The 11829-nt window shown below is 46.9% G+C and overlaps 1 protein-coding gene across 1 annotated transcript; it reads right to left on the reverse strand.

The window, feature by feature from the left end:
* Window positions 1-105: 105 nt before the first annotated feature.
* On the reverse strand, window positions 106-9938 carry socs7 (suppressor of cytokine signaling 7). Its single transcript, XM_061830106.1, has 10 exons — window positions 8462-9938; window positions 7348-7403; window positions 7099-7206; window positions 6344-6478; window positions 5270-5415; window positions 4096-4264; window positions 3162-3290; window positions 1760-1895; window positions 836-965; window positions 106-671 (listed from the first exon to the last, which is right to left on the reverse strand). Exons 1-9 carry the CDS (start codon window positions 9730-9732, stop codon window positions 863-865), a joined length of 2253 nt encoding a protein of 750 aa, XP_061686090.1. The 5' UTR covers window positions 9733-9938; the 3' UTR covers window positions 106-671; window positions 836-862.
* Window positions 9939-11829: the final 1891 nt, after the last annotated feature.

An 11829-nucleotide genomic window follows, 5' to 3' on the forward strand; every position in this document is an offset into this window, starting at 1 on the left:
TTTTGGTGCATCCCGTTAGAGACATCCATCCATCCATCCATCCATCCATCTTCTAAGCCGCTTATCCTCACAATGGTCGCACGAATACAGGAGCCTATCCAAGCAAACTGTGGGCGAAAGGTGGATTACACCCTGAACTGGTCGCTATTCAGTCGCAAGCCATCTTACAGACATGTACACCCGATTTCATAAAACTAGTGGCAGGGGCTGTTTTCTTTTATATAACTTTCCTGGGGTGCTATTGTATGAGTTTTGTACGGCAGGTCTTCTTACATTGAGGAGATGACTAAGAGCATAAAATGAAAATGTTTGTATACTATAAATTATGTTGTGTGTGTGTGTGCGTGTGTTTGGAGGGTGCATGTATCTGCCCTGAGAGCATCTTAAAGCAACCATCATCTCATTGGACAGAAGGAGAGAAAGAGAAGGAGAAGCCTGGAAAGAAAAAAAGAGAAGTTGTCCAAACAAACAAAACAAAAAAAAGCACTTTTGAGTCCATCTGTTCTTTGATCTCCGAGCAAAACTTTGAGAAACGACAACAGCACCGGCAAAATCCTCATACGTGCCGATTAACAGTCCTTACAAGAAGAACAAGAACAAGAGGAGCCGGAGCAGAAACTGGTCCTCCTTCCAGCGACCGTTCATTCCACTCGGGGGCTCCGTCAAGCAGCCTGCAGAAAGAACAATAATTATCTTTACCGTCATCATCATATACGGATGGTGGCTCTTCTAATTAAAGGATCGGGTAATGAAATCCTTGCTTTCACCGTTGTGATGTCTTTTTGAAAAAAAATAGTTATAATATAATAAACAAGTGATTGTTTTAAGTACATACGTGTTGTTGTTTTTGTTGTTGTTTGTGCTACGTGTGCACCTCCAGCGTCGCCCGGATGCTTTTGATTGACAGGTACATCTCCTCCTCGGGGTCGTAGTAATAAAACTTACTTAGGTACGACACCAGCGATCTGCGCTCACACAACACACACACAACAACAATAATTTGAAATACTAAGACTGGCTTTAAACCCTAATTTGAAACCTTAACCCTAAATCTCAACATGAAACGAAGACCGCGTATTGAGAGCCGAACATAAAACCCAATCTTTTTCAAAATGCAACTCCGAGTTTCACATCCTCAACCTTGAAACATTAACGTCTTTGAAACCCAGACGTTGTCTCCAACCCTAATTTTATTAAAACTCTACATTTAAAACCTTAACTGTAGTTTTAAACATAAATCCTAAATTGAAACTGTGACCTTTTTTCAAATATCAAACTCTAATCTTGTCTTGAAACCACAATTTACTGTAAAACCCTAACCTTCATTTCAAACCCTAATTTGCATCCCCAGTCCTACCTTGAAACCATAATTTAAAACCATAACACGAGTTTGAAACCCTAATTTAAAACATTAACCCAAGTTTCAAACTCAACCTTGAAACGATAAACCTAACCATGAATCTTAAAACCCAAACCATATCACGAACCCCTAATTTTAAATTCTAACCCTTGGAACCATAATTCCAAATCCTGACACTAGATTGAAACCATAATTTGCATCCCTGACCCTATCTTAAAACCCTAATTTCAAACCCCAAACCTCATCTTGAAACCTCAATGTGAAACCCTAAACCTTCATTTCAACCCCCCTAATCCAGGTTTTGAAACACAGTTAGAAACCACAACATGAAACCCAAATTTGAAACCAAAACCGTGACTTCAAAGGCTACTCCAGGTTTGGAAGTTGCAGTGAGCGGACCTGGGCAGTGGAAGTTGTTGGATGTGATCGATGCGCACGATTTGGCGTATGCAGAATCTGCACATGTGCTGCAGAGACTTTACGTTGCTGAAGCGGGACACGGGATACAGAAGCTGCACCGGCGTCGGAGGAAGTCCTGAGCAACACACACACACACACACACACACACAAAAAAAATTACAAAGAGCACTCATGTGGCGATCACCTTGTATTGCTTAGAACGTAGATGCTAAGTAGCATTAGCATCATAATTGCAACGTATAATAACGTAATTGCCTTTGTTGTATGTTTCGTTTGACTGAAAGCTTCAGTGGCTTTCGACACATTAAAGTTCAAGTGTCATGAAATGGATGATTTTTCGTATGTTCTTAATGAAAAAACAGCAGCCGATATGGACCCAACCGTTTTTTCACCACAAAACATGATTTTGACATATATGCCTTTTAGTAACTCCCGCCATGAAAATCCTCTCCAGGGATTTTTTTCGAGAAGAAGCAGGAAGTGACGTTGGAGGCAGTCGCGTGCTCAAGCGGACTCGTTTCTTTCTATTAGTTTTACCTGCGGGAAGGTAGCTCTGTGTTCCTTCGTGTTAGCCAAAATGCCGGCTCGTTGCATTGCTGGATATGGCTCGAACACTCGCGAGGATGGATTTACCCTTCATAAGTTTCCAAGAGACCCGGTTCGTCGTGAAAAATGGATTGCACGGGTGCAAAGGAGGAGAGCTTCGTGGGTTCCAAACGACAGGTAGGTGTGTATACAGCTTCTAAAAATAATAATAGTTTGGAGGGGACCACGTAATCCGTGTCTCAAAACGTAACAAAAGATCCGCATACGTATGGCAGGGGTGCTAAATGTGTCGATGTCCGCGTTGGACGGCTTCTGCGTCGGGCTCGCCGCCGAAGGCTTCCGCGTCGGGCCTCGCGGATGAGCACGGCTTCGGGCCGGGCTGGCTCATACATATTGTCTGGGAGTCTGTTGTTAGTTAGAAGTGATCCGCATATCATCTAAGTATGGCTCGAAACAATAGGGTAATATTGCACCGGACACTTCACTCGATTGTGAGATGTTCTCTTCTTTGAAAAGAGCTTCCGTGTCTCATAGTAGATGGGCGGACGGTCATATTTGTTTTTTCGTGTGGACATGAAGTGAATAATGTTGTATATGTCGGGCATTTTTCATTTCAATGTCTATTTTAGAATGTTTATAGGGATGACACTTGAATTTTAAACCTTTTTTTTAAAGAATTGTTTACTATTTGCCAAAGTGCTGTTTGTTGTCAAATTTCCTGCCACCATACGGTGCTCATATCTCAAGTTTGAACACACAACAGATTGCCCATATGAGGGCTCGTATGTAAAATAAAATTGTGCATCGGGTGACTTTGGCCATATATACGGGTTACCTGGTACTCTGGAGCGCAGGAAGTAGAGAAACTTTCCGTTCTTGGAGTGCATGATGGCGCGCTCAATGAACTCCACCACAGAGTGGCAGCGGTCCTCGAACTTGGGGTGACACCACAAGCTGAACGTGCCTAAAAATACAAACTTCCCGTCACCACTTTGTTCAAACTGAGCACTTGGGAAAATCTTTGCAATGAAAAGAACTCTATGATTTCAATGTTATATTATTAAAAATACTTCATATTATCACTTCATGCTCGCATTTTTTTGAGAATTTATTGTCAGAATTTTTTAAGACCTACATAAGAGAATCCCCTTTTTTTCTAAAGCACTTTGGTATACAGTATTCAAACTCTGCAGAATTTTAACAAGAACTTGATATGGGTACTTCACATCACACATTAAGACGGTTGGGACCGTCTTAATCCGAGGACAAGATTTTGTTGCAATAATCTGACATCGCCCAATCATGAAAGAGCAAATTTGTCTTGCAGTCTGATCCGAGCATTACGTGTCTGTCCGATGTTTTTTGTTCTTTTACTAACGTTTTTGGCCGTCGGATATTTGCAGTACTACGTCAAAAGACAAGGAAGAAAATTATAGCTAAATAAATAGCACTATATAATAACAAACTTGCTTTTGGATTCAGATATAGTGTCTTTCGCATATGTGACGTCATTGAATGGATCGGCGAATTATGGCATTAAAACCAATCAGCCCATCAGCAGAAAATGCCAATTATCGTCCGATTCCGATCAGGTTGATAAGATCGGCATAAACACTACATCTTACCACGTAACGCTAGCGCTTCATATACCAATTGTATTTTACAACTTGACATGAACACTACATGTTTGCACATTACGTTGCAGATTCATATGAGAACGTCATCCTAAAACTCCTCGTTGTGACCCGTCTGCCCGCCCGTCGTCTCACCGCGGTAGTGCTCCATGCGAGTATGGTGGGTGACGCCCTGCGAGCGGAAGCTGAGGCTGAGGATGTATCTCGGGTCGGAGCTGTCTCGGACCAGGAAAGATCCGTCGGGTTTGCCCTTCAGCTTCATCTCTGCGTCCTCCCAGTTCATCGGACCCCAGTACCAGCCACACTGTGGACCACGAAAGCACGTTACAAAACATTACTGTAGGCATTATACGTGAGACATAATGATGTACTACATTGAAATTTTACATTTTTTAATTTTCATTATATTGGTTTGCAATAACCCTAACCCCAAACCTAGACGAAGACAGAAATGAGACAACAATATAAAATCTTAACATTACAGTTTTCATAGAAATACAGAAAATTATAAAATTATTACACACAGTAGTAAGGTAATAACATTGCTAATTATGACAAAGAAAAGGAATGAATACCAGAATCAGATGTATTATCAAGTCTTGTAATAATTGTGTTCACTTTTCCAATTTTTTTTTTAAACTGGATGATTAAAGTGTGCTCATGTAGTTTTATGTATTATGTATTGTTGTATATGTATCTGACTAAATAATTGATAATCTGTTGAATGCTATCCATCCATTTTCTTTGTCGCTTATCCTCATGTGGGTCGGGGGGAGTGCTGGACCCTATTCCAGCTATCAACGGGCAGGAGGCAGGGTACATACACCCTGAACTGGTTGCCAGGCAATCGCAGGGCACAGGGAGACAAACAGCCTCACTCACAATCACACCCAGAGGGCATTTAAGAGTGTCCAATGAATGTTGCATGTTGTTGGGGTGTGGGAGGAAACCGGAGTGCCCGGGGAAAACCCACACAGGCACGGGGAGAACATGCAAACTCCACACAGGCGGGGCCGGGATCGAACCCGGGTCCTCAGAACTGCGAGGCCAACGCTTTACCGGCAGGCTCACCGTGCCGCCTGTTGAGTACTAATAAAATTAAAAAAATAACAATGTTTAATTTATCATAAGACATAATTGGTTAAGTATTAGTATTTTATTGTAAATAATAAAATGCAAAAATGAGAATTACTTTATTAGTAAAAGAAATGATTTTATAAACCATACGATTTTAATTTCAATGTAATTTTCCTAGTGCAGCACCAGTCATTGTCGTAGCGTGACGGAAAGATAACGTGAGGATTGACACCTTCTCCAGCTCTCTGAGGCTGGCAGTGAAGTTGCTGGCCTCCGACCGTTGGAGGGCGCAGAGCACGGGCGGTGGGGCCTGCCTGGAGGAAGGCGGCGCCTCGGCCTGTGATGGGTTGGAATGAGGAAGCGCCCGCAGGAAAGCGTCTAAAGTAGAACACACAATACAACACCAAAGACTTTAGCGTCCCTTTGTGGCTTTCAGAGTAGCCCCAAGTGGGCGTGTTCGGCCCACCCCTCACGGATGGAGGAACCCAATTCTGCCGTCATCCTGTCCTGTGTCTTCATATCCTGTCCTGTCCCGTAATGTCTCATTCTGCCCTGTCCTGTCCCATTTGGTATTTATTGCATCCCTTCTTCGCAGCGTATCACTGTCTCACTCACAAAACATGTCCCGTCCTTTCTCATCCTGCCATGTCCCGTTCCACTCTGTCCTGCCCGACTTGCTTATCGTTTTTTCCTATTTTTCACATGGGGTAGCACAGTCTTATCCTGTCCTGCTCTGTCTTATTTACAACTTCTTGCATGCCTTATTCGCATCGTCTAACACTGTCAGGCTTATTAACTCTGTCTGGTCCAATTTTTTATGCCTCTCTTTCATCCTGTCCTCTTTGTTACTTGTTGCATTCCTCTTTCACGTGACATAGCACGACATGGCTCACTATTCTGTCCTGTCCTACCTCTTTCATCCTGTCCTGTCCTATTTATTACTTGTTGTAGCACTCCTTCACATGGTGTAGCACTGCATGGATCGCTACCCATTTCTTGTCTGGTCTCATCCTGTCACGTCCTGTCACATCTCGTCCTGTACTATTCCCCTTAACATGCTGTAGGAAGGCTTGGCTCACAATCCTTGTCCTGTCCCATTCAATCCTCTCCCATTTGCTATTTGTTTTATCTCTTCTTCAAGGGGCATAACATTTGTAGCTTTCACAGTCAACAAGAAATATAACTCATCTGTAATGTTATCATAAATTATTATTATTATTATTGTCGTAATGTATACTGATGTTATATTGGAGATTTTTACAGTATGTCTCTTCCCTGTCATTAACCTGCCTTTATTCCATCTTACCGTTGAGGCTGAGGCTGTGATGCATGGTGGCGTGCGAGGGAGGAGCGGGTGGGGGGAGTGGTAAGGGGAGGGACTGCAAGGACGCGCCCATCACGCTCAACAGGAAGCCGCCCGACTGGGGACCCGAGATGTCGTCTGAACCCGGGGGGACAGGGACGGCGAGGAAAGAGCGAAGGAGCAAGGACATGTTGAAGGGGGAGAAGGAAGGATGTGTGGGTAGGAAATGTGGAAGGAAGGTAAGCAGGATAAAGGAAGATGGAAAGTGAGGAAAGAAGGAAGTGAGCGAAAAGGGAAAAGAAGGGGGGAGTTGATTCCACATAGTAAACTTCACAATAAGTACATTTTAATGATCATACGTTGAAAGTTGTAAAATATTGCATGCCAATGTGGAACATGTCTGAAAGCATCAATGTTTTACAACATACAGTATAAATAGATTTATGTACACTAAATTGTCTGACTGGATGGTGAGTCCTCCTGTTACTTGTTAATTTAAGATTTCTGGTTTTCAAAAATTGGAAGCAGGTGACGAAAGCAGAGACAGACAGACAGACAGAAGATACAGCCAGGAAGTAGAGCTAGATAGGAAAGCGATTTAGACGTGAAGACAGACATGGAGCATAGACAAAAAGAGATAGAACAGAAGCACAGACCAACCGGAATAGAGAAATACAGGTGGTAGAAAGCCGGAAAGAAAAAAACGACAAAAAGGAAAGAGCAAAGAACGGAAAGTAGGGACTAACGGAACACTGTACCGAGAAGGCTGAGACTTCGTCGCGGTGGAGGCGGCGGCGTGGGCGGGTGAGGCGTGTTGGCGGTCCCTCGCCGAGAGATGTCCACATCCACCAGAGACACCGTCTCGCCTGTGGACGCAGTTGACGAGGTCATGAAATGGAGGGAGACATGAGCATGGCGGTAGTGTTTATCAAACGTCTGGCATGTTTGTTGTATGTATGAGTATGTGCAGTAGTGGAGACTGCAAGGACCCATTGAAGTGGTCTTACCAGTGAAGGCAGCGAGGGAGGCGGAGGAGAAGGCACTGTTGGCCCGGCTCAGCCTGCTGGTCTCGTGCTCCAGGCTGCTGCTAAGCGACAACAATCGCAGTGACAGCAAAATACACAAAATCAGCATCACTTTTGTTTTCTTTTGTTCATCCATCCATACTCCGTACAGTTTATCCTAACGAGGCTAGCGGATGTGCTGGACCCTAAGCCAGCTAACTTCGGGTAGGAGGCGGGGTACACCCTGAACTGGTCGCCAGCCAATCGCACGGCACATATAAACAAACAACCGTTCGCACTCACATTCACATCAACAGGGCAATTTACAGTCTGCAATTAATTCAGCAAGCATGTTTTGGGGATGTGGAATGGAACCGAAGAAAACTCACACAGGGAGGGGGAGAACATAGAAACTTCATACAGGGGAGGCCAGAATTTGAGCCCCAGTCCTCAGAACCGGTTGACCACCGTGCTCGTAGCGCCATCACTGCTTCCTGGTGTGACTCACTTAAGTCGGGGAACTTCATTTTTGAAGTGTCCCTCACTCTATCAGCTGTTTTTAGACATCCCACACCAGGAAGCAGGGACAGCTTTGACAGAGGCTGAAGTCTGTCTGCAAACTGTCTGCAAGGCGAGAGAATTTCTCTTTACCGAAAAAAAAAGCTAAACTAAAAAAACAAGAAAACAAGGTGAACGCTAAAGACCAATCATCATTAACTATAATAAAATATTAAGAAAGTCTTGGTTTCTTTTTCTGAATTTTCCTCTCTCTCTCTCTCTCTCTCTCTCTCTATCTCTCTCTCTCTCTCTCTTCTCTCTCTCTCTCTCTCTCTCTCTCTCTCTCTCTCTCTCTCTCTCTCTCTCTCTCTCTCTCTCTCTCTCTCTCTATATATATATATATATATATATATATATACCGTTCTACCTTTTCAGGTATTTTTGCACAGGTTATTTTCATTCAATAAATTTTACAGTTCTCTTACAAGCTTTTTTTCCCCCTGGATCTCCTTCCAAGTTTTTTTTTTTTTTTTTTAACAGGCTTGGTGCCTCTTCCTCACATTTTCAGGGTTTTGCAACGGAAAAGAGATACGAATGTTTACACAATGGTTTCCCTCACCTGTCGGAGTCCAGCGCAGGTCCAGATGCGTTCATATGAGGGGCCGCCTGTCCCCCGATGGGGGTCCTGCGGTCCTGGTCCAGCAGGTGCGATGAGCCAGTGCAGCTCTTGGTGCGAAACAACCTGCTCAAGCGCAGCCTCAGCGAACCCTTCTTGGGCTTGGCGGTCGCCGGCTTGGGGGTCCGCGGACCACTGGCGCATCTCTCCGGCCTCCTGCGGGGGCTGGACGACTGGCAGCAGGCCCGAAAAGGCTGGTCGGCCACTCGGGATCGCCCGGCACTGCTGACCTCGTCCTCCGTCACTTCCGCCTCGGGGGAATTCGTTTCTGGTTCTGGTTTCGTATCGACTAAAAAGTGTCGGTGCCGCACTCGGTCGTCCGGACTCTGCTCCTGCAAGCCCAGGCCGGCCACATCGTCACTGCCGAGCCCTTCCAGAACCAGTAGAGCGTCGCTGGTGACGGCCGGGTCGTCTGCGTGTTCCTCGCCCGGCGCGTGTGCTCCCTGACATGCGCAATGCGGGAGCTCGCCCGCTTTGAGGAGCATCTTTGGTACTGCGCCTACCCCCAGCTCCCCGAACCTCCGGGCGAGCTCCAACACAGCTCCCTCTCGGTCCCGGCCGGTGCACGTCCACCCGGGGTCGATGACTGCCAGCGGGCTGGACCCTACCGACAGTGATGGCCACTTGGGCGGACCGGCCAGGAGTCGGTGTCCGCGGAACACTTCCGCTGTTCCTTGCTGCTCTTTGTACTCAGTCACCGGAGGATGCGCCCCCCAGGTGCCGTCCAGTTGGTCCAGATGCTGCTGGACCTCTTCCGGGGTCCCAGTGTTGTGACTGAGCGTCGGCTCGGCGCAACTTGCAACCGGGTTCTGCAGGTCCAAGCCCAGAGAAGTCCTCTCTTCGTTCAGTTCTAAGATCCCGTCACCGTTCCGCACGAGGCCAGAGAAAACCAGCAGCTGAGGCCGCAGACCGGGGCCGAACTCGCATCTCGGGGCCTGCACGGGGCTCTGCGGCCTGGGAGGAGCAAACGGGGGGCCTCGGCCGTCGCCGTGCCCGCCGTCAGGTGCAGCCGGGGCTTTGTTCCGCTCGAGGCCGACGTCTCGGCTGAGCTCCAAGGCCGCTTTGTGAGCCAGCGCCTCCCGGCCCAGCCCAGCCACCGCGACCCCTCCGGTCGGCGCGGTGCCGCTCTCCGCATCCGGACGGTCCTCCTCGGCGGCGGAGACCAGGCGCATGAGCACGAAGTCTGGCGATCGTTCGTGCGCGTCGTTCGCCATTGTGGCTCTGGATGCAGGCGCGCACACGATCAGCAGGCGATGCGCGCGTCACATAGCGAAGCCGAATATGAAGCAGCTGAAGCGGGGCCAGGACTCGCTCCCGTCTAGGCGCAGCAGACAAAAAGACCAAAAGAGATGACGAGACGTCGGCCGCCGCGCTTGGCCCGCGGCGGCGTGAAGGCGGAGGACGGCCTCATACGTCTAGATTCCCCCCCGGTCAGTCAGCTAGCAGGCTGGCTCCCCAACCCCCTACCACCACATCGAAGCGACCACCACCACCTTGTTCTGCATCCAGGTCCCGCCCGCTCAGCATCATTTATAGGCGAGGCGGATGACGATGATCACATGACCTTGACTGTTGTTTGCTTCAATAATATTCAAGCATAAGCCAGCTTTTTTTCTGCCTATCTCAGGGTAAACTATTTAAAACGTCGTTAAAAATGTTGAATAAGGCCTCCTTGGACAACATGTAATAATATAAATAGTGATAAAATTATATTACAAAACAAGCATTTGCTCATCTGTCATCATTATATTTATCCATCTATCCATTTTCTTAGCCGCTTATCCTCACGAGGGTCACGGGCCGTGCTGGAGCCTTTCCCAGCTGTCAACGGGCAGGAGGCGGGGTACACCCTGAACTGGTTGCCAGCCAATCGCAGGGCACATGGAGACAGGCAAAAGTCGCACTTACAATCACACCTGGGGGGCAATTTAGAGTCTCCAATTAATGTTGCACGTTTTGGGGATGTGGGAGGAACCCGGAGTGCCCAGAGAAAACCCACGCAAGCAAGGGTAGAACATGCAAAATCCACACAGGCGGGCCGGGATTTGAGCCCCCGTCCTGAGAACCAAGAGGCCAACGCTCTACAGAAGCACCGTGCCCCTCGTCATATTCAAATAACAAAAAAAATAGGACAATAAAAGTCTTCCTACCAAAACAAGAGCTTGTGAGTGCAATTCAGATTTTGTACCACAGGTGGAAGCAAAGCTATGGAAAGAAATTCAATGTCGGCGACAACGTCACTAACTACTTCCGGTGGGACATCCAATCAGTTAATTGCTACTGTAGTAACCGTAAAGGTCAGGAGAGGGCGGTGTTGTGTCAACCTAGGCTGGAAAACCCTCCAAAACAGAATAAAGCAAAAATGCTTCCCAATCTTGACTCAAGCGAGAGGCATTTGAAAGGATCCCGTATGATAACACAGTTAGGGTGATGTACAACAAACAAACTACACTAAAGGTTCGGCTAAACTACACAGTGTGCGTTTGGATGTGCAAGTGTATCTATGCACTTGCGTGCATTTGTGTGCGCGCGCGTGTGCATGTTTGCTCCTGCGTATGTGTTTGGATTAATGTGGGCGCTTAAGTGCGTGAGTGCACGTACGTGTACGAGTGCGTGAACGTGCTAGTGTGTTTGTACATTTGTGTATGAGCTTCATATGAGGCATCGCGTGTTTGCATAATTGTGTGCATCTGTGTGAGCGTGTGCGTGTGTTTGCATAAGTGTGCTTACGCGGGGTCGAATTTGTTTTTGCGTGTGTTTAAATGTGTATGCGTGGATGTTTTTCCATATGTGAGAAATGCATGCATATGTGTGTGTGTGTGTGTTGTGTGTGTGTGTGTGTGGTGTGTGTGTGTGTGTGTGTGTGTGTTGTGTGTGTGTGTGTGAGAGAGAGAGAGAGTGTTGGCATTAAGTGTATATACATGTGCGAGTGTGTGTGCGTGTGTGTGTGTCTGTGCAACATGTGCAAGATTGTGCGCGTGTGTCTGTGCGTGTTGCGTAACTACACGCGCGCGTGTGTGCGTGTATTCGTGTGAGAGAGAACGAGGAGAACCATTGCCATGACTACCAATACAAGGGTTCTTTGGCTACATCACACCTAACAGACGCCACACGCACGCGTGCACGTGTACGTGCGTGTGTGCGCACGCACGCGCGTGTGTGTCCTGAGCATTAAAAGAGCATCCAGCAAGTCTTTATGTCAGATGATTTAATACGAAATGATGCACAGCTTAACCTTGGCTTTACACACACACACACACACACACACACACACACACACCGCAGATGTCCCGTCACTCTCATCACCTTTG

This window comes from Syngnathoides biaculeatus, chromosome 9, assembly GCF_019802595.1.
Source record: "Syngnathoides biaculeatus isolate LvHL_M chromosome 9, ASM1980259v1, whole genome shotgun sequence".
NCBI lineage: Eukaryota > Metazoa > Chordata > Actinopteri > Syngnathiformes > Syngnathidae > Syngnathoides > Syngnathoides biaculeatus.